Source organism: Nuphar pumila, chromosome 9 (assembly GCF_984573655.1).
Source record: "Nuphar pumila chromosome 9, dmNupPumi1.hap1.1, whole genome shotgun sequence".
NCBI lineage: Eukaryota > Viridiplantae > Streptophyta > Magnoliopsida > Nymphaeales > Nymphaeaceae > Nuphar > Nuphar pumila.
In genome coordinates this window covers 121,077,321-121,101,186 of record NC_143257.1, presented here as the reverse complement: position 1 = coordinate 121,101,186, position 23,866 = coordinate 121,077,321, and the positions used below count along the sequence as shown (strand labels likewise).

The 23,866-nt window shown below is 38.7% G+C and overlaps 2 protein-coding genes across 2 annotated transcripts; one reads left to right on the top strand and one right to left on the bottom strand.

Annotated features, from left to right (window-relative positions):
- The first annotated feature begins 1,683 nt into the window (after positions 1-1,683).
- On the top strand, positions 1,684-6,487 carry LOC149829133 (signal recognition particle 9 kDa protein). Its single transcript, XM_090017914.1, has 4 exons — positions 1,684-1,850; positions 2,054-2,122; positions 5,869-5,962; positions 6,113-6,487. The coding sequence occupies exons 1-4, from the start codon at positions 1,779-1,781 to the stop codon at positions 6,187-6,189; spliced, it is 312 nt and encodes a 103-aa protein (XP_089874040.1). The 5' UTR covers positions 1,684-1,778; the 3' UTR covers positions 6,190-6,487.
- A 12,926-nt stretch (positions 6,488-19,413) lies between these two features.
- Positions 19,414-22,195, bottom strand: LOC149829132 (putative WRKY transcription factor 21). Its single transcript, XM_090017913.1, has 3 exons — positions 20,907-22,195; positions 20,656-20,781; positions 19,414-19,885 (listed from the first exon to the last, which is right to left on the bottom strand). Exons 1-3 carry the CDS (start codon positions 21,536-21,538, stop codon positions 19,741-19,743), a joined length of 903 nt encoding a protein of 300 aa, XP_089874039.1. The 5' UTR covers positions 21,539-22,195; the 3' UTR covers positions 19,414-19,740.
- Positions 22,196-23,866: the final 1,671 nt, after the last annotated feature.

The window sequence follows — 23,866 nt, the reverse complement described above, 5'->3', positions numbered from 1 at the left end:
GGATGTTACAACCTTCGTATAGATACCATGCAAACCTCGTTTAACTAAAAACTCACATAAAGTTTGGACATATGTTCGCAAATGAGTGTATGCAATCACAAATATGTGTTGCGAATATCCTTACCTTCACATGTTTTCTGATTTGAACTCGACACGTTTATATTATATTTGCGAACATTGCGACCTTTGGCAGATACCATGCGAATATCAACAACAACAACAACAACAACTACTCCTTCATCCCAAAACAATTGGGGTCAGCGATATGAACCAACAAAGAAAATCATTCTGGGTCTTCCACATGAATCATTTGTCTCCAACTAAAAAACAAATAAAGTTTGGTCATATATTTGCAAATGTGTGTATGCAATCACAAATATGTGTTGCAAATGTCTTTACCTTCACATTTTTTTTATTCGAGCTTGACAGATTCACGACACATATTTACAGGCGTCACAACCTTCATGCAGATAACATGCAAACCTCCTTTTAACTAAACACTCACATAAAGTCTGGACGTACATCCACACATGTATGTATGCAATCACAAATATGTGCTGTGAATATCCTTAGTTCTTACCTTCATAAATATATGGAGTGAACCTCCTAGATATTATATGAGAAAGTTTGACATTAGCATAAGTCTCACGTTCGCAAGCATTATAGGTGGAATTCCAGTAAATGCAAAGTGAATCTATTTAACATATGAATGTTTTAAGGTTATTTTGTGAATGTTTTTACCTTCACATGTTTTCTGGTTCTAGTTCATCATTTTTGCGTCATACATTTTCTTGCCGTCCTAACGACCTCCTTCGTATGTACAAAACTTTTGACCTCAATTGAGGACCTATTCACATTCATATATTTAACCTATGAAGTTGTCAGGTTCACAAATATTCTCATGACCCTTGTGTGAATCTCCTAGCCTTAACATGCACCTGTATAAGCATTAAATGTCTTGCCAGTATAAAAACTTTGTTTTGCATTTGAGGACCATTTTTGCATAACATTAGGGTTTCTTAGCAAGCATTTTGAGGCCTCTAACCCGTTTCTTATTGCAAGTTTTTACGAGTTTATTTTTAGCAAGCATCGTTATTTTTGCCTCATCTTTGTTGGGTGACAACACATCATTAATGAATTATTTAACATCTGACACAATGACATGAATCAATTATTTTGTAAAAAATGATGAAGGGCCATAGGCACGCTAAAAACTTCTTAATTGGCAGGGAACTCTATGTTTAAACTTATTAATCGGCAGGGAACTCTATGTTTCCAAAATGTGTCACCAGGTCTCACTGTTTTGGTTGTCTGACCACATAAGCAGGCATGCATGAATACTATGATTCGAACACAAATTCGTACAATCATATTTTAATATTTTTATTATTATTTTAATGAATAGCATTTTTAGATATTAAAATATGTTTTTTTTTAACACAGATATAGCTGGGGTTGGGCTGACACCTCCTAGTTATACTAACTGCTCCTGCCAGACAAGCGGAGCCCCCCACTGTTAAAATCTATTATTGATTATGAATTTGAAATCTTGTGTTCTCGCATCGCATTTTTTGAACGTGCGAGTCGAACCCGCATCCCGTGTCCTCGTGTTCACGTATTTTCACAACATACACTCCAAACGTGTCCGCACAAAGGGAGCAGCGCAATAACAAGTAGGAAAAAGAAAGAGACCAATTTCGTGCTCCCTCTCTCGATCCCGAGCCCTCGTTGCCCTTCTCGCTCGTTGTCCCGATCGGTGTTCTCAGATCCCCACACAGATGGTGTACGTAGATTCGTGGGACGAGTTCGTGGAGAGATCCGTCCAGCTCTTCCGCGCCGACCCTCAATCGGTATTCACTTCGCTCGACCCCCTTCCGTTTTCCCCATTCGATCTACCTCCTCCTTTCTCGACTTCCACGGCTTGTGTCTGAATTCTTCTGTTCGTTTCCCCAGACGGGTAGTCGTGATATCCGTTTTTTCGACTCGATTCCCTTTTTATTTCTCAAATTCTACTTCTTGTTTCTTATTTCTGTTTGTTTCCTCAATTGGGTAGTCGCGATATGTGATGAAGTATCGGCACTGCGACGGGAAGTTGGTGCTCAAGGTCACGGACAATCATCAGGTGCGATCCTTGTGACTATGTTCTCGACTATAGATGCTGTTTAGTTGCTATTTTCTTCCTGGGATGGAGTCCTAATTGTTGGCGATCTTTTCTCATCCATGAATGCTGTTTCATTGCTATGTTTCTTACTGGGTAGCTCTGGAATAGGATAATATATGGCGTGATGTTGTTGGAGTTCTCTGCTTAATATGCCCATCATGTAGTATAGGTTACTTGTGGGTCTATTTTGTATCCTAGATTGGATATTTTTTTCTTTTTAATGTTCTTCAATTGTTATGTGGTCCTCAGGGATCGAAACGATTACTATACTAAAGTGATTCATTGTTGTTGGATAAGAGTGTTAATGCCACTGTGAGCCAAAAAAATTGAAGTGCCAAGATCGTATTTTGCATAAACTTTTAGTCTTTCAAGGAAAAACATGACTTGATCTTGTGTTCTGTGACATACTATGAGGATGAGTAGAATGCCGGTTTGGTTTCACAGATTATGTCTGTTTGTTCTCGCCATGTACAATATACTTGTGGCTAATGTGTTATTTAGCATTATCGTTGTGATTTCTTTGAATTTTGGGAACTGCCAGACATGGGGTAGGACGTGGAAGGAACCGACATCCCAATTCGTATAAAGTAATTTTCCCATAGAGTAGGATGCTGAAGATTTATATGGTTTTGTAGAAACCCATCAACCAAGTTTATAAGGTCATGAATGATACCATTCAATCATGGATTCTTTAGTTGTATATAGTTTTGTTGGAACTGTAGGTTATTATGTGCATTTGTCATTTGACAGCAGCAAAAATTAACCAGAAAAGCTACATTTAGGAAGCTTTAGTTGGATTTGACCCAGAGTTACCGGAAGCTTCTTAGGTAGGTGGGAAGTGCGCTTCTCGGAAACCCGCTTCGGACGCGTTACTCCTTGGTTCCAAAACTTCATAAGATTCTCGATTCCCCCACGCTTCTTCTATGCTTCCCACACGCATGATCTATACTTCCTATATGCCTTTCTCACAATTTTTTTCATATTTTTCATGTATTTTCTCTCATGCTTTCACTCACTTCCCATGTACTTTCTCTAAATTGGTAATCATCGTTGTTAGATTTTAACAAAAATTTAACTCTTTTATTGAAAAACCATGAAATATAACTATATAAGAATAATCAATTTTATTTTAGTTTTTATTTGCTTCTTGTTTGATTCCTATTCAATTACCATATTGCTTCATTTCTTATTCCTATTTCACTTTCAAATTGATACTTCGCTTTCCGCTTCCTATAAATTTCAAAATGTCACGATTCTCCCTTCCGCTTCCTAGTTTGGCAACCATGGTTTGACCCTGTTGCTTGGAGTTGATATGTCATGGTGAGGATGAGATCCCAGCTGACTTAAGCCAATAATTCATGTGTGGTATTCCTGTTTAAGTCATTCTTCCTGGTGCAAAGGGAAGGCAATATGATCATGAAGTTGAGGCCATCTTGTGGTTGTACATAATTTTTTCTTAGTTATTTTTTATTTTGTGTTATGTGTTCTCATTCTCTCCATAGAGTTGTATTTTCTGACAAATTGAGCGATTGAATAGTATTCTAGCATTTTGCATGCTGATATGGTTACTTCATGCAAAAGTTAGGCTTTTCACTGGGTATCAATGGTCCTGTAGTCACATGATTTTTATTGTACTTTATTTGTTTCCACTTGTTCAAAGAAGATATTGGAAGCATCCAAGTTTGTAGTGGAAAGCTTGAAGATGTTCAGAGGCTATGGATTATCCCTTTGTTTTTCCTTAAAATAGATTCTGCAGAAAGACTGACTCAATTGACTTGGATTTTTTTTGTACTCTTACAAAAGTGGGCCTTGGAATGGTGTGGTAATGATGAATTTATGGTTCCTTAGGTGTTATGCATATAAACTTGAGTTGGTTCTTCATGCTTAGCAGCTGTACTAGATGAAGTAACCTACTGCGCTTGGAGGTGGAATTTCTCTGTCTCATATTAAGTTGATTGTAGCTTTTGCTTATAGAGGCAGTGAGTTTCTGTAGGGTCTTCTTTACCATGGTTGAATTGCCCAGATGTACTTCATCAATCAACTTCAACTCATGGATGACATCCTCTTATTTGGCCAGGAATGAGAATGCAAGCTTAGAAGACTTCGTTTTCTCTGAGAGTTTTTTAGTTTTCCACCAGTTTCTCCATCAATATGGGCGAAACAACGAGGTTTCAAAATTTTGGACTTGTTGCCTGTGGTGGTTAGTCACTTGGGTAATTTGAAATCCATGTTATTTTCAGGTTCAGCATTGTATTTTATTCCCATCATTTTTCTTTCTCTTTCCTCTTTCTCCTTCCTTTTCTTTGTTCTATCATGATCTACATTGTACAATGATTCAACAGGTATGGTTATAAAGTCCGTCATCATGCCTAATGAAAATCATTGGATGGAGTGAGATATGAGATTCCAATCTTGTTCAATCTCAATGGTTATCATTAGTATCGCCTCCTTTTCAATCATCATCATCATCGTTGTGGACAACTTTTGAAGAAAATTAGGAATCCAAACTCAGACCCATCAGCATCTTTTTGTTGTAGGATTGCCAAGAAACAGCGGGGTGGGTATATTCTTATTAAGCATAAACATATTAACTCTCTTACATCAATAAGATGAGGGACCAAGATAGTTGATCTGTCGTGTTATTTTTCCTGCAAGATGTCTCTTCGAACTGTGAAAAAGAATATGATGGGACATTCATGTTGGCCTATTAAATAGATTTGTTGTTTGTTCATAAGGCTATCATTTCATGTGCAATAAAGTATCTGTTAAAAAATGGTACTACTACTAAAATATTATATGGGAAGATATGCATCACATCTAGTTAATATATGACTGAAATTGTAAAAATGTGCAACTTTTAAACAGATGTGCCACAGGTGCAAATGTCTTGCACAGTCAATACCAGCCTCCTACGACATGTGTCAATCTAGGAATTAGGCTGCCTTGCACTCTAGTCCTACCAACAAAATGTTCTTATGTTCTTGAATCCAATAGTATTCCTTCCCTCTTGAAAGACCTAGACCGTGTTAGCAGAATATAGATGGGGAAATATTTGATTGATGAACAGGATCAAAGAACTAATGTGAAGGAGAAATTAGATTAGATGTTTGAGAAGTGAAATAAAAGAACTAGTAGTATATGAAGGAAAATTATGGTCAAGATCACTGGGCCACTTGAATCAGGTCTGCTCTTATATGATACCTTCACTTAATAGATATCGTAGAAGGAATAAAGGTTCTTGGTTGATCCCATACTAAATCAATTGCATGTTTCAGCCAATTGTTCAACTACTTACATTTTATATCTGATGGTTACATTATTAAGCTATTTAATCTTATCAATCTGATGTGTGCAAGCACATAATGTTGGGTTGAAACTTTACATTAAATGTAAGTAGTATTTTATGTGTGGTCAACCGTGATCAACCCTGATTCATATTTTCCCATGTTTTATGTGGTCAACCATGATCAACACTGATTCACCTAGAATATGAGACAACTGTTCTGTTCAAACAGAAATGCTCTTCCAATTCAAGTTTTGAACATGCCTTCATTTATGTGTCACAAATGATGCATGGCCTATTCTCATTTGGAGACTTGAGAAGTCAAGAACTACATTCATTATCTCACATGTTCTGCCTCATTATTTAGTTTCTGGAACCAAAATCTCTTTTTTGTGCTATGTTGATTTAATTTTTTGTGCTGCAGTGCCTCAAATTTAAGACAGATCAAGCACAAGATGCTAAAAAGATGGAGAAGCTGAACAATATCTTCTTTACATTAATGGCTCGTGGTCCTGATGGTACCTAAAATTCATTATACTTTCTTTGAAGTTACTTTCAAGTTTCAACTTATTGGGCATTGGCCGTTTTATCTCACTTGTTGGTTCTCCCTTGATTGAGTGTTTTATGAGTCTCAATGTGACTCACTGCATTACCTTGGATGTTTGCAGCTGATCCAGCTGAAGTATCAGGGAAAGAGCTGGCAGAAACCCAGACATCTAAGAAAGGGCGGGGAAGGAGGCAGTGATACCTGGAGTTTTGGCCTTGTTCTTACAATTTACTTCTCTTGGATGTCATTGAGTAGCTAATTGGCGCTTTTGATCCATTAAGATTCTTCTGCACATGCCTTCTATTGATAACAACTGGTGAAGGAATTTCAGTCTGTTGATATTCTGAATCCACTTTCATTTCAGATTTTGATTTTGCTGAAGTTCTTAGCAGAACAGCCCAAGGAATTCATGCTGGCAGTGAACATTTTTTTCATTAATCAATGCAGAGTTCTCAAGAATTATATCAACTGCTCATCTTGTGGCTACTTATCACTTCGTTTATGAATGTGGTACATAACTGGTTTCTTTCTTTTTGGGGATCGAATGATGTAGCTGGATGGTTCAAACTCCATGAGGGTTGTCCTCCAGCCTGAGCAACAAATTGGGGAAAAAGTAAATCTTTTTCGCCTTATAGATGGTCTTCAGCACTTTCTTTTTCTATTTTGAGACTGATGATTTTGTGTGATATACTGTCAGTAGTGCTGCACATGAGCCAAGAGCTTTGCTTGTTCGAGTTTGGTTCATTAACCTTAAGCATGGTTGAGTTCCTCCCAGTAAGGAAATCATTGAATGCCTTCATTGATCTGGTGGCTTTAACTAGTAAATTGCAGTCGTCAAAGGACAGGAGAGAGTTGAAATCTCCCATGATTCCCCAGTGGGCAGGGGCGAGATTGGCAATGAATCTAAGTTCATACCAGAATGATGGCTTGCGGGTGCTGGTGATCGAACCATATACCGTTGTGAGAAGAAAAGGCGCCTCCCTGAAACGACTCCCATAGAATGTACATAATGGAAATGTGCAACCGCATAACAAGTATCATGTAGAGCAAATGTCTAGCCCAGAATTTGCCAGGACTATTCCAGCGAGTCCTCCTATGGTGAACAATTGTGGTTTGGGGCGAATCCTAGAAGGATCCAGGGTCCAACCCAAAGAGGTGGGGATGGGAACCGTTAGGGAGAGGGACAACCCATAACGGTAATGGAGAAATTGAAAACGCCAGGGCAAGATACAGTGGGGACAACCAATGATTGCAGCATCCCCGAAAAGGGCACGCCGTTGGACCGAAATCAATGGTTAGAAATGCATCAAATTTTCATGGCTTAAAAGCCATATTTTTACGTCATAATAACATGATCCAATGGTTGATCTTTAACAAATTGATTATGTACATCTGCAGGGTTAGATTGAGTCGAAGCAACTTGCACATACGAGTTTCAACTCATTGATACTGAATGCATATCCACACCAAAGACTTATCCATGTTGTCTTGTTATATTTATCTAACTTACTTTAGTTTGTTTGTTTTCGATGAGATTAAGCATCATGCTAAACATGGTTATTGAATTATTGATTTTTTAAGAGCTTGAACATGGGCTCAAGCTGGGTTTACTATAAATAGATGAGTCGATGACTGAGCTCAAACTCTGCTCGTTCACAAAATCAATGAACCCAGTTTTGAGATTAAACACGGGCTCAACTTTGGTTCACTTAAAGTAAATGAGCCGACAACCGAGCTCAAACTCTGCTCGTTCACAAAACCAATGAACCCAGTTCTAGTGGCTTGTGCATTCCCAGTTCCAGTGGCACCAGCAGAGTAGAGTTGCTACACTGCATTTGCTTCTTTTTGGATAGATTGGATCATGTAGTTTCAATCCATTCCATGCTCTAGGAAAGAGTGTAGGTTTGTAAATGGGTTGGATATAGTTTGATCCAGATCAAGGTCTGAACTTTGGTGGTCTTTACGAGTCCAGGTCTAGGTCAAGGCAACACATACACTTGACTATTGAACTTGAATGCAGGGTTGGATGTTAATGGGATCCACAGCTGAGTTCATGGTTCCTAGGTGGATATAGTTTGGTTATACCGTGCCCATGCGTTGAATTGACAAGTTTTTTAGATCTGTTCCAGGCTGCTTCAGTTTAAATAATATAACGATTGGGCTGGGCCCTAGTTTATGCTAAGCACAAAGCTGTGCCTGGGCAGACCCAGGCCAGATACTGCACTAGTATGACCTTGAGGTTTGCATCCAGGTGGGAAATACAGAACTGAATCAGAACTCCGAATGTGAATCCACCCAACTTGATGGGCCTGATAAGCTTATGGGGTTTCCTAGGAGGTTTAGGTTCACCAAGTGGATCAGACCCAGGGAGGATCTTGTACATCTTTACAATGAACCTTGAAATTTACCTGAGACCCAACTGGGGTAATTAACAGGTTGTACTGAGGATGCACAAGCCTTCTAACCCTATAGGATCAGGTCCATATATCCACTGAAATTAGTAGGACCATATTCCATATACAGGGAAGTGGACCATGATCCATATCCAGAAACTTTTGCTTAGGATTCCCATAAAATCCAATCCATCTGCATCCCCAGGGCCCCTTTACCTAATGCACTTGTTAGGTTGAAAAATATTCCATGAGCAGCCTTTGAATAGATAAAGGACACAAATAATTATAATGCAATTTCCTTAAGTTGGAACTCCCATTGACTATGTAGAAAATTTTGTACTAGTTTAAGAGGCCATACTTTTGAATAAATCTTTATTGAGGTTAGGAATCTAGTCTAAGGCTAGTGAAGATAAGTCTTAGGGCTAGTAAAAAATAATGTAAGAGATGGATTTGGGGTTTAAGGCTTAGGGGATCATGGTGTAGGACTAGGAAAAGGTAGAAGGGATCAGAATAATATCAAGAGGAAAATGTGGCTGAATCATTGCCAAAGAAAACCTTAATTGGTGGAAATTTGCTTCCTGCTTGTAGGGCCATCCTCAGTTCAAGGGTGGTTTGTACATGGAGGTTGGACCTAGGGTGTAACTGGATCAAGTCGGGTTGGACATTGGATCCATTTCCATTTTCCGCTAATATGGATCGACCAATTCTTGTTTCTTTTTTTAGGCGAACTCATACCTGGGTCCCTAACTCAATTGGATTTTAATTGGGTAGGACCTGATTCAGAAGTTTCTTCCATGGATAAGGATCTCTGAGATTGGAATTAACTAAGAAATGCACTGGACATCCTTCGGACCCGATTAATCTGCCTAATGTTCATACTGAATCGCCCAACCAAAGGTAACTCTTATGTACATTGGATCTCCCAATACATAGAAATCCAGATCTGGATAGGATATTTCCATGAATATTGTTGGGATTTTCTCTGAGAGAAAAATCTGGAGAACTAAAAATTGTCTCTTTTTGAGAAAATACTGGAAAATTAGCATTAAATTCAGGATAAGTTTGAGATACATTGAAAAAGGACAATAAAATTGGATTTATCTTTTTTTCTTTTTTTTTGATGACGAGAAACCCTCACCGAAGCGAGAAAAACCCCGGGTGGGGACCCGCCACCACCCTGCCTTAAGTGGCCCACCTCTAAAAGCTATCAAAATTTTGACGTTTTATGAACTAGGACATGAAGGTCTAGGACATGAATGGTACCCTTTGTTTGGCAACACAAAGTTGTCCTTGTCCATGAATTTCGTTTAGTGCTAGCCTAAAGGGCATCCAATTATGGACGGACAAAATGTATTTTCTAAATGTCCCATGTTACTTTGGCTGAGCTTCTAGAAGCATGTCATTATTGACATCTTGACTATTTATGTTCTTGGGTAGATTGTGAGGACATGAATATGGATTTATTTGTTTATTTATTATGTTTGAAAGGCAAGCTGGGTTTAGGCAGACCCCACCAATTATTATTCAACATACCATTGGGTTTTGAACCTGCAACGTCCCACCACAAGGAATTGTGCACACAGCTCTTACCAACCAGGCTCCCGATTGGTATGAATTTATTTATTTACTAAGCAAGCTGGCATGTAGCTCCTAATAGTAATTAAACTTTCAGATCTAAAACCACTAAGCTATGATGATGCCACTTTCTTTTGGAAGGCAAGATGGGGTTAGGCAGACCCCTACCAGATAACTCTTAAGCCCTATGAGGCAGAGGGATTCGAACCTGGGCCTTCAGCTTGACACAGGACCCCGCTTACCACATGGGATACCACCTCGGCGGTGATAATACCACTTTCTTAATCCACTGTGAACTTAATGCCTGCTAAGGCTCCCCACTCCTAGTTAGGGTGTTGGCCTGTATATATCAAGTTGAAGGGATGACACAAGTTTGTTACCTGTGGGGGGTGTGTAAGCTTGCAGCAAGTTTTCTAGTTTTCTCTTTAGTTATGAAAAAAGAAAGTGAACTTATGATTTGTTTTTTTAGAAATAAATGATTTAAGAGTTTTTCCTACTCAGAGAAACCGCCCCAGGCGAAGAGACCTAACTGCTTTGGCTCTGCCTGCTGTACTTACGGTCATTGTCTATGTCATCGTAAAATTCTGAGGGCCTAATTACCCTTCAATCTTAGGGAGTCGCGATGCTTCAGCTTACACAGGGGGTGACACTCATGGGATTTGAACCTAGACTGCCCATCAAACGGTCTGGGCCCCATCCCACTAAGGCAACCCCCTTAGGTCTAAATGCTTAAGAATTATGGAAATAGTAACCTAGACATTTATTAACATTAAAAAAAAAGATCATGGGCATGGAATATCATCATTAGGGTATCTTCAACTATAAGCTGAAATTGTTAAGCAAAAGCAGTAGATGCTACCTCCTAAATAGCTTCATGTGCTACATGTGATACAAACCATAATTTTTTAGTCTCTTTGAAAATGTATTGGTAGCATGCTTTTTGGCTCAAATTAAGACAGCCACGTGTCAAAGCATGATGTTACCCATATCTGATTTTTTTTTTTTAGTTTAGAAAAAAAAGAGAGTCAAGAACAACCAATCTTAGTTTGACAAGCATGAAATTCACCAGCAAAAAAAAAAAGAGAAAAAAGACAAACCTGATAAAAAAAGGAAATTGATGCTCCACTACTTTAGGAATGGGATAATGGTATACCAATTCACCGTTTGAGTCCCTCGAAGTGTCACAAGAAGATTCAAAAGCAACTAATTGGTTTTGGATAGAGAGATTGGCAGTTGTGGAGGCTCATTTATCCAAGGCCCAAATTCACAAATATAAGGCCTTGGAACCTAACATTGAGGCTTTCATGTATCTCAGTATATTAAACCAATGGATAGCTGTTCAACATTTGTCCCAAGAGTTTCTTTTTTTTTTGCGATGAGGAAGGAACCCCCGGCCCGAAAACCGGGTCACTTAACAGCCAGCTTCCTTGCAAGGTAAAACTTCGGGTTGAGGACATGACCACCCAGCCTTACCTGACCCAACCCTGATAATTGTACCAAGACCCATGAGTTTATTTCTTCTCTTATTTTGTGAAAGACAAGACTTTCAAAATAAGAAGTTGGCACCTCTCTCTCTCTGTGTGTGTATGTGTGTGTGTGTGGACAAGGTTCAGGCTTTTACTAAGAAAACGCATCATTGGGGGGCTTTGGACCAAACTTTGAAGAATGCAGAGTAAAGATTGAATCAATCATGAGATTCTCTGTGCAACAAAGAGACTTGTCCTCAAGACTGTTGATCAAAATGTGAATTAGCCGTTGAAGCTATTAGGGATGAGCTGTTTTCACCATATCTAAAGCAGCACATGGACCAAAAGCTGAATTGAATGGCAAGATGCCCATAAAAATGGATGGTAGTCCAAGACATTTAATCATTGAGGAAGGCATCTTCTGAATACTCAAATGTGTGAAGGTGGATAAACACTGCAAAATCTGAAACAAGAATCACCAAAAGGAAAAAAAAGGAGAGGTTTTTCGAAAACCGTCAAGCATAGCGTGCTTTCTGCTCAAATTTGCCTAGAATCCACATGTTACGAAAGGTGGGCCCACCCTACCATGCGTTACTTGCTACTTTTTTCAAGTGCACTGGTCAATTGGTCCTTAATTATGTATTTTAGAGGAACCTACTAATGGGCCAACCCCCTCTCTCTCTCTCTCATCTATTTGTATTCTTGTTTTTATAGGAATCACATCTTTGAAGTATTTGATTCATATGCATTGGTAGGATTTTATAAGGTTTCAAAAATCAATGGACTACAATTTTCATAAATTTTTGAGACTCCAAATACCATTTTTTCTATCCAAAATGCATGAGGCAAGTGTTGATTTCTACTAAATCAATCATGCTGAACACATCTATGGGGTTGAAATTATGAAAAAACACTGGAAATCCAATAGCATATTTTATTTAGCACCGTGCCCATTTAGTAGGTTCTCATTTCTCTCTCTCTCCCTCTCTCTATAGAGAGAGACACTGTTGAACTTAGCATAAGCATTGAACATGATGGGTTTAACTAGGTTGAAATGAGCATTTTTTTGTTAATAAATCATGTTAGTAAATTGGTCAAGCCAAATAGCTTAGTTTAACAAGGTTAGTTTGGCTTTGATTTGGATGTTGGTGTAAATAAATCTATTGTATGATCATCTAACATTATTTGATTTGGCTTGGGTACAGCCTCGAGTAGATGATATCCGCTTGTATAAAATCTAAAGAGCTCTATTCTTGTTGGTATATGTACTTACATCTAGACGAACTTAATGCTCTGAAAAAAATCAGACATGGAAAATGGTTCCCCTGCCAAAAGGAAAGCAAACCGTGGGGTGCAAATGGATTTACAAAAACAAGTACAATAGTGATGACAACATTGAAAGGTACAAACAATGAAACCTTTGCTCATGTTACAAAAATGAGTTCAATTGGTACTTTACTATTAGTGGCCTCTATTAAAAGGTGGAAAACATTTCAATTAGACGTTAAAAATGCCTTTTTACATGGAGACTTGGAAGAAGAAATCTTCATGGATCCACCTCCTGGTATTGAGAAGAAAAATCAAGTTTGCAAATTAAAAAAATCTCTTTATGGTTTAAAACAATCACCAAGAGGTTGGTTTTCTAATTTAAGTGTAGCTCTTATAAAGTTGGGGTTTCAAAGGAGCACTATCGATTATACTATGTTCTCATCCATTAAAACTACATGAACAATGATCCTTTTAGTCTATGTTGATGATATCATCATGACAGGAAATGATTTAGGTTTTATGAAGGATATCAAGGCTCAGCTAAAAACACAGTTTGAAATCAAAGATCTTGGGAAAATAAGATATATACTTTCCAGGGATTGTTTTGCTGTATAATCGTAACAGTGAAGAGTCAACTAATCCAATTAGATGGTTTTTGGTTTGGTTGGATACTTGGATAAACGAATAAAAACGATACAATTGGCATCCATGGATGAGATGAGTTTGTCATTGAGTTGCTTAAGAAAAACCATACATCGTGAAGCAGCACTGTATGTTTGTGCTGCATGCTAAATCATGCAGCACTGCTTGTGCAATATATCCTCTCTATCTGCAGCAATGGCCCATCCTAATGCAGAAAGAGCCATGTTGTAGCACGTGGGAACAGCTTATTAGTGTCCTAGTGTGGTACTGGAACAGCTTATTAGTGTCATAGTGTGGTACTATGGTGTGTTAACGTGTATAGAGTGAACGCGACTCGTTTGTGTGGGCCCGACAGCCCTTCGTGGATCCATATCCGACCATGATCAACAGCATGCGCATTTTTGTTTCTAAATTATAATTGAACAACAATGCCGTAAGAGATTTGGCTCATGACAGTCATTAAAGTGAAGTATAATTAATTAATTATCCAGTTATTCCGTGGGGTCATGTGATAATTTAGTTGCCAAATTGCCTATCTCACCTAAGCTTAATAACACTTTTTTAAAAGTGTAATTGATTGATACCATCGTGCTAGTGGAACCATAGTCCTAGGTACCAATATCTGAGATCCATCTGGATGTTAGGTCCACCATTATCTATTAAACAAAAAGTACATGTTCTTTCTTTGAGAGAGAGAGATCTATTTGTTTACTTTTAATCTAATCTTCTATAAAAAAAACATTGCTGACATTTTAACTGAGAGGGAGAGATTTGTTTACTTTTAATCTAATCTGCTATAAAAAAGCATGGATGACATTGTATTTGAGAGAGAGAGAGAGAGAAAGAGAGAGAGAGAGAGAGAGAGAGAGAGAGAGAGAGAGAGAGAGAGAGATCTACTTGTTTACTTTTAATCTAATCTACTATAAAAAAGACATTGCTGACATTGTAGCAGAGAAAGAAAAATATATATACTTGTTTACTTTTAATCTAATCTACTATAAAAAAAAGCACAGCTGACATTGGAGAGAGAGAGAGAGAGAGAGAGAGAGAGAGAGAGAGAGATCTACTTGTTTACTTTCAATCTAATATAATCTACTGTAAAAAAGCATTGCTGACATTGCAGTTGATATATATATATATATATATATATATATATATATATATATATATATATATATATATATAAGAGAGAGAGAGATCTACTTGTTTACTTTTAATCTAATCTACTGTAAAAAAAAGCATTGCTGACATTGCAGCTGAGAGAGAGAGTGATGTTTGTTTATTTTTACCTTTCCAGTACGAACTACAGGATCAAAAGGGTCAATACCAAATTGTTGCTTTTGCAAGTGCATGACACTAATCATCACAAGCAATGTTGAAAGGGAACTGATGGAAAAGAAAATGCTCCCCCACGTATTTCCCCAATGGGCATGCCACGCCCTTGGCCAGTATTGGCTTGTGAATATGACACCACTAACCACTTAGTCAACTGAGGATGTAAAAACAAAAATACTAAAGAGAGGCCGGCATGAATTACAACCAACGCCAATTAAACATGTTGGATGTGTCATAGTCAGAGTTGTCACTTGGAAAAGCAAAGCGGAAAGTAATTTGGGAATCGAAAGGGAGAAGCAAGGCACTTCTAAGATTTTAAGAAGTGGGAAGTGCGAGACGACTTAGAAGTGAACCAAAAATCATCTCAAAAGCGACCTAGGAATGAAACTGAACCAAAAACAACCTATAAAGCAAACCGAAAACCAAAGCGAGGGAGAAGCAAAAAAAAGAGAAAAAAAGAGATAGAAAAAACACAAAAAATAAAGAGAAGCGAGGGTGCTTCTCCCAAATGGGTAGCGTGCTTCCCAATTTTTTGGCATTTTCCCGTACATTGCGCTTTTGAAACGTGCTTCGGGAAAATGCGCTTTGTCATGTACTATGGCACCTTCGGTAACCCTTGTCATAACTAGCTGCACCATCACAAACTTAACCAGCAAAACCTTTCAAAAAAGAAAAAAACATACAAGTTTGAGTCATTTATCATTTTTTTAAAATTACAATATTATTGTTTCATTATTTAAATTAGAAATTTCTTGTACATCTCATATTTGTACATCGTTATTTTCCATTATATATTTCATTGCCCAATTTTTTCTTTTAGATAATTAGGAGAGAAAACCCCGGTTCAAGTAGTAGGGTACTTAAAAAAAAATGATTCCCTGCTATGGCCCAATCATAAGTTGTTAAAAATCCCACAACTTATAACAAGTGGTCGGGTACTCGAAAAAATGATGTCAGCCTTATGGCAAGAGAACCACACCGTGAGTAACTCTCCACATCCTTCAGCTTGACTGATTTTATGCCTATCTACCTAGCGAGTGCAGAGCTCTTGTGGGCTCCAATATCCGAATTTATTTATAAAGTTTAAGCATCCCATATCCTTTAAATACAACCAAGGAACCTATAGATTTAAGTATTAATAAAAAAGGGAAAAAAAAGGTGACCACCATTTAGCACTGAATTAATTTTGACTTGTAAAACATTAGATTCTCAGCCTCCTTAATCATCGAGGCTTCAAAAAATCTATTCGAAATAGGTGGCAGCTCTATATATCAACCCCCCCCCCCCCCCCCCCTTTAAAAAAAAAATCTGAGGCCTCTCTTGGTTTGAACATGACCATCTAACAAAAATTCAAGGTGAATCACCACCACAGGGTTGCCCGCGTTGCCAGCAGGATGGTTGTGAAGGTTTTGAGTTGAAGACCCCAGATCAAACCCTGCTGGCACCTTCAAAGGTGGGCCACTTAAGGCAGGGTGGTCGCCGCACCTGGGGTTTTCCCTGGCAGAAAACATTTTTAAGATGAATCATCACTTGAAACCTATTTTTCAAAAAACAAAAACATCACTTGAAACTCAACTGCAGTGTAAACCAATATCAAGCAAAGCTTTGAAACAACCAACCTTGGCTTATTTTAGAGTCAGAAGACATTCCTATATCTTAAACCTTAAAATAAAGTTCCAAAATCAAGGTTTAAAAATTTCTAATTGATATGATGCCGCTACTAAAACATAACCATCTGTCTTACTGTGTCGCTCGCTAATTGTTTAGAGCCAACCAATAATACTTTGCTTACTTTATGCTGTCAATCTTTGAGATATGTTGCATATCTTAAGAAGTGTGATTGCATAAACTACATGATTCATTTATTGGTTAAACTATTTTGAAAATAAAAATTATTATTTATTTTTAATGGGGTTAGGAAGATCCCTACCAGTTATACAACTAGCTACATACTCGTGGGTGTCGAAGCCATGAGGTCCTAGCATTTGGTGATGTTCACAAGCCACTCCACTCCAACAGATGAGTTGAGCCCTTAAGAAAATCTACTTTTTTTTGGCTTACCATATTGACCCGATTTGGGCATTTTGGTATTTGCCATCTTCCGGAAAAACCAATTTAAACATCAAAAGCCAGGGTATGAATGACTCTCTCTCTCTCTCTCTATATATATATATATATATATAGGGTTTTTGGTCAATTGCACAGTTGTTTTAAAAGAATAAAGAATCTTCTGGTCAATCTTGGGATGCAAACGGTAAAAAGAAAATATTTAAAGAGCGACTGAGTTCAGAAAACCAACAAAGTTGCAGGCAGACGTTCCACTCAATCAGAAAATATAAATACTGATATAAAAGTTTCCGCCCCACATCTTCCTAACAAGATAGACAACTTTCTCAATAATTCAACTAAAAAAATCATGCTTGTAGTTTTGTAAACCAGGGAAAAAATTGATAGACAGCTCCCCCTGACTTTGCATTAACGTAGCTCAGTAATTGCCACCATTTCAGCCCATTGGTGACGTATGGTCAAATTTTGCATTCACATCGGTTTATGATAAATGGAAGGCAATTCTGTATACATAGCATGCAAAGATTGGAATTCGACTTGATTTTGTCTCTTTTGCTAGAGTGACTTCTTGGTTTTTCTCTGTACCCTCATTTGACTTTAACAAAGCATTTCCCTTGTTCTCGAAAGAAAACATAAGGAAAAAGAAAAGCAGAAAATGGCGTGTAGCAGAATACAACCTGTACACTGTAGAGTAAAAAAAAAAGTAATCACCTACTTTTATTTTAAGGCTTCAAAAAGAACAAACAGAGAGGATGCACCATGATGAAAAAATAAGACACTGCTGACTCTCACGAGACTCCAAGAATAATCATCATAATACCGAATCCAATAAGTTGCCTTCAGGCAAGTGCATCCCAACGTGAATGGTGCAACCAAAACCAGAAAGCAACAGCTGCACTTACCCGCTTTCAAATGAAGCATTCTTCTCTGCTAGTCTCATGTTCCATCCTAGGCATTAACCGCTTATATGTAGTCTTCTTGCAATCTTATGTCATGCTTTTCACAACCATTTCAATGCTTAAGTCAGCATATTCAACCTGGTCCAACAGGCAACTGACACAATTCAAGGTTGCAAGTTTCCCAATTAAAACAGGAATCTCTGATCTTAGAGATATTCAAAGCACCCTAATCACATTTAGAGAGTCAAGGTACAAATTTCTTGTCTGTTTACACGCAAAAAGGATGCATCGGAATTGTACGTTTTGATAACTTGGAGTTCATGCAATGACACTTTCACAAGGTTTACCCTTTTCTTCATTTTAACTATAATAAGCTTCGGAAAAGCTAGTTTACAGACTCCCTCCAACATTCAATTTCTAAGACAAATCCTGTGCTCCCAGCACAGCTTCACATAAAAGTTCTTTCAGTGTATGCACAAGGATGCCCATCAATCACATGCACCTTGGTTGCTTTCTCCTGATACTTTTCTTTGCTCAATATTCAAATACCCAATTTTAATTTTATTATATGACATAAGACAGTATATGCTGAGTATCATTCTTACAAGGAATCTATCAGTTCATGTAAAAACAGGGTTGCTTGTCAAAATTGTCCCAACAGTAGTAAACAATAGCAGGATGCCCCAAAATGAATGACAGATATGGCACAATGATGACTAAAATGAACAGAATCAAATACAGAAGAGTTCAGGGTTCTGGTGTCCTGATAAATATCTTTCGATAGAAAAGTACGTCCTCTGGTGGTAATCAACAACAAACACAGATTGTCGGAAATGAAACAGAAAGTCTATAAGCTTACAAAATAAAGTTTGTCTTTTAGATGATAACCCTGCCAAAGGATCATCAAATGCATAGTGCATCGATGAAATTCCTAGCACAAACTATATCAAAATTACCAAGAGTGATGCCACCTCCAACAATGTCAGACATCAGCAGTTAGGTTTAGGGTACAATATTTGTTAAGCATACCATGCTAACGAAAGGGACAAACGATGAACCTAGGATAGCTAATCAACAGAATTTAAGATTTCCTTATGTTCTAAATTAAAACTTGAAATCAGACAGCAGCAAACGAGCGCAACAATTCTGCATTTACTGATTGAGCCTATCATGCTCCCTGTATCTGCATCATAGCTTTCAAGTTCAGTTACCAGCTGAGTTGCTATCCTCTTTCATTTGTTGGGTTTCATACAAGGTTGCCAGACTAAGAAGCGGAAGCCGGAAACAATACAGGAAGCAGAAGCGAGAAGCGAGAAGGAAGAAGTGATGTATTTTAAAATGTATAGGAATTGGGAAGCGAGGAATAAAAAAATATATATAAGAATTGAATGGGAATCAAAATGAAACACAAATAAAAACTAGAATAAAAGTGATAAATATTAAATTTCATATATTTTGTGTAAGATTTAATTTTTTAACAAAATCTAAAAATGATGGCTACCATTTTTGAGAAAGCACATGGAAGTGAGTGAGAAGAGTGGAAGAACACACAAACAACAAGAAAAGTTGAGTAAGAGAACATATAAGAAGAATAGATGAAGCGTGTGGAAAGCATAGAAGTGTGGGAGAATCGAGATTCTCATCAAGTTTCCGAAGCGAGGAGTATCGCACTTCTGAAGCAAGTTTCTGAGAAGTGAGCTTCCCACCTATCTAAGAAGCTTCCTATAACTCTGATTTCATACCCATAAAGATTTTCTGATTTTTACTATAGAGTGGTGAAAAACACTGTTGAATATCAAAGGGAAAAACATACTTTCAAAAGTGATTCATTGGGAATGTGTACAGTTTTCACTCAACAGATGCTGCCACCATGAAAGTATTCTTACATGTTTCCTTTTCTGAGGTTGATTGTAGCTTTCCAATAATATATCTCCACCTTGAAAAGGATATACGACTTCAAAATTCTCCAGAAAACTTGTTAGCTACATCGTCTGTATGATCAGCTTGAACAATACATATTATTTACAACAAAAGGTCATGCATCACCACTTGTGAATAAGAAAACACAGCCCTTCAATTGATCCAATTGACGTCTGATACGGCCTATGCATGGGCAGGTTGTGACAGTAGTCTGGAGTGGTTGTGTTCGCCCTCGTAGGTGACAATAAGCATTGATGGGTCTTCCAAGCACCTCTCTACATGCTTTCTTGCAGTGCAGCCTCTCATGCTGCTACATTTATAATAGCTCCTGCACAAACAAAATAAATCATCCACCTCAGCTAAAACAAAAGTGATTGTGAAAACAATGTCTTAAGACAACAAGGCAAATACTAGGCTCAAGCAAACAAGATTAATTTCTGCAACTTGGTGCCTATCCATTGATTGCATTCTTTGCATAACCTAACTGATTCAACATAAATCTCAACCAATAAGAGTTGAGCCATATCCATGTCCCGGAAAGCAAGCTTTATGCTTTGCACAATAATATCATCCATCTTCTGAATCAACAGGATGAATATTTCAACATTTGAACGCAGAGAAAGTTATCAATCATGTAAAGTTTGGACCATGAGGAATTCAACTTAGTCATCAGTGAATTAAGCATGCACGATGATCATAACAAAAACGTGGGATTATACTCTATCAAGGCAGATTCCCTTAGACACTTTACTTTTCCACGCTCATTCAAAATCACCAAACCAAGTGCACGACCAGAGGTCCAGTCCTCCATATGGAACCATAACAAATTTGAAACCCATTACAGAGAAGAATTCTCCCTATTAAGGATTCATTGAAGACTGGATCAAACCTATAACAGATGCGCTCTCTCTCTCTTTTTTTTACCAAGTAAATCCTAATCCAGTTAACACACCAAAGATGGATCCAAAGACGAAAAAAGTAACAATTGAACACAATTAACAAGACCATCCATGGAGTCAATCATCTCGCCTAATTGTTGATTAAGAAAAAGCAATTTCAGAACCAACAACAAGAATAAAACAAGGAAGAAGTGCATACCTTGGATGAGGTGAACCCTTGATTGGTTTCTGCCCATACTTCCTCCATGAGTACTCATCAGGGGGAATCTCAGCAAGTTTGTTACTTATAGCAGGCACCTTGATGGATGTCTTCACCCTCAGCTTCCTGCATGCAAGCAAATGAATGCATTCCTCAATTCATTGACACACTACATCAACACCCCACAAAACCAAACCAAAACAAATCCAGAATAACTAACAAAGAGAAACCAATTCCAAACAAATTCAGACCTTCTCTTCGAACAGTGGCACTTCCCACTTGTTCCACATTTCCCACTGCCATCTTCCCCTTTCCCAGAGCACTTCCTCTTCTGGTGGTGGCCGATCCTATCCTGCGACGATGACGACGGGCCGATGAGGCGGAACGCCTTCCCGTCTATATTGGCAACACTCCCATCCATGCTAAGAGATGACATGAAGGACCTGGTGGAGGACATGGTTGGGGTGCAGCTTGAGTTATCAAACTTCAAGTTTATGCCGCTGTTGCTCCTCCTGTACATGAGATCAGCCTGGAGCTTCATCTGCTGAAGGAAATGGAAATGGGCACTTGGTGCCTGTGGGTGAGGGGGGATCTGGGCAGTAGGCTCAGGGTAGGGCCTGGGTGCAGCAGGGTCCATGCCCAGCTTGGGGTTCTCCATGCATATCCTCTGCCTGGGTGAGGACTGGGTGCTGCCCTTTCTGAACCTTGCATGGTCCACCTTGTGGTTGAGGAGGGACACCACCCTATTGAACTTCATGAGGGCCTCCCCAGTTAGGCCCATCACATTCTTCCACTCCAAACCCTCTTGGGACTGGGACAGCATGCTCATCAGCCTGTGGCAGCACTCAACCGCTGCCTTGTTTGCTTCCTCCACCTCCTCCATCCTTCCCCCACCACCCCCCCCCCCCCCCCCAAAAAAAAAAAAGCCCAAATCTTCCCAACCTTATTCCCAGAAACCAAGGCCAACAAGCATGGGAAAACAGCTACTAACAAACCCTAATTCTTCATGAATACAAAACCACCATTTTTTTTCTTTTGTTCTCAAACACCCAACAAAAAAACAAAGAGACCCCCAAAATCTAGAGAGGCCTAATGCAACAAGCCCCAAAGGACCACCATGGGAAGACCAACAGAAACCCCCAATGTCTGGTAGAATCAGGAAATGGGGTGTGCCTTAAAACACAACGAAGGAATCATAAACCCATGAAAATCAACGCATGTATATATACCAAGAACACGAATCCATTCATCAACACTTCCCCACCAAAGAGAGAAAGGGGAAGAAGAAAGAAGATTATTTGTCTGAAGATGTCGACGGGAAAAGATCTAGTGAGTACTTCCCGAAACCGAAAAACGAGACAACAAAAGCAAAACCCAAGATTCGCTAGGCAAATTCCTGCTCCTATAGACGATTAAAGTCGTGATATTCTAATGGTGGAACCCTAGGACGCCATGGACAACTAGAGAGATAGAGAGAGAGAGTCTGACACCTCAAGAAACGAATTGTTCCGGGGAAAAAAACCAAAAAAACGCTCAAACTAATACAACAACAATAATTATAATAATATAGAGAGAGATAAATGTCTGCTCCACACCACACCTACCCTTTTGACCAAATATCAGAGAGGGGGGCTCTCTCGGATTATTATCATCACCTTTCCAACCCACGAGGAGAGAGAACAAAATAAACTGCAAATAAGAGAGAGAAACTGCAAATTTACATTAAAAAAAAGAAAGAGAAAGAAACAAAATTGTCAGAGTCAAGACGATATCTTGACCCAGAGGTCCCGGGTTCGAATCCCGTCATACTCCGTCCCCCCTCTGCCCTCAAAGCTTGGGAAAATGGAACGCATACACATAAAGAAAAAGCAAAAGACAGAATATAAAATAAAATAAAATAAGAGAGGAGAGAGAGCGTGCGTACACTCCTCGTCCACGCATTCCGACGTGGTCCCCACGCCTCGCGCGCCCCGTCGAGCCACTGACGACGTGGGGCCCTAGTCGTAAGGCATCCGAGGCGTTTCGACCAATGAAATCTCGACTCCTGGCTCGTAGGGCTGACTTGGACTGAAACGTGGACGAGAACAGATTGAGGTGGTTGACTAGATAGAAAAAAACGGGTGGAGGTCGCCGTGGGGCCCACGCTGGAGTTGAGGCGGTGGACCCTGGTGGGCCCCGGCCAGGGTCAGAGATCGTTGACTTCTGCAGCAGACTCTCTCTCTCTCTCTCTCTCTGGGGTTTTCTTTTCGTCCTTTTTTTGTTCTTGGCTTACGGTAATGTCCTCCAGCTTTTGCGTTATTTACCGTATCGGATTTTTTTAGTGACTCGGGAAAAAGACTTTGAGCGGTATGAATGACAGTGAACCGGATTTTATCCGACCGAATTAGATTCAGTTTAGTAGCATTTGGTGAGCCAAAACAAAATCTGATTATAATCAGATGCTGATATGGTTTTGATTTTTGTTACGAAATCTGAGAAATATCTAAAATTTGATGGATATGTGAATCCGCTTACAAGTAAAAAAGCAGATCTGGTACGAGCTTGTCACCATCCGAATTGTCCGTTTGGCCAACATCAGATTAGTTGAATATATCCAATAAGAATCCGGGCCATTTATATCCCTAATGAGAGGGTAGGTTGAGAGTTGGGCTGGATCGACCTGACCCAGATTAGGGTATTGGGTTTGAATTTGTCCTTTTCTTGATTATTTTTGTAAATATTTAACTTTTGCTATTTTAATGTTTTTTTACTATAAACAAAATTAAATCAACCGATTCAACCCGGTTTATGGTTATCTGGCTTCTTTGATCTCTATAATGCAAAAACAGTTCGGATCTGGGGCATATTTGATGGATCTAATGATCTATATTAAAATTATCATTCCGGCACACCCTCATCCTCCAACTCCTTTTCTTGATGGCAACCTAGTATCCTCTGTAATTGGGTCTAGATCCATGTAAAGATCCAATCGAATTCATGAGAGCTAATTTGAGCTCCGGGGATTAGGGTTGTGAGTGTATTCGGATCCAAATTGGATCAGGCATTCTCTCTTACTAGAAGAGCACTAAGACTCTAATTTAGTCATATGTCTGCCCTTCATTTTTGTATGAGAGCTGCTTAAGACTTGAGAAAGGTCTAAGACCTGGACCTAATCTCAAAAGGTTGAGACCCATTTACATCTTTTGGTTACAATAATAATAGACACTTCATA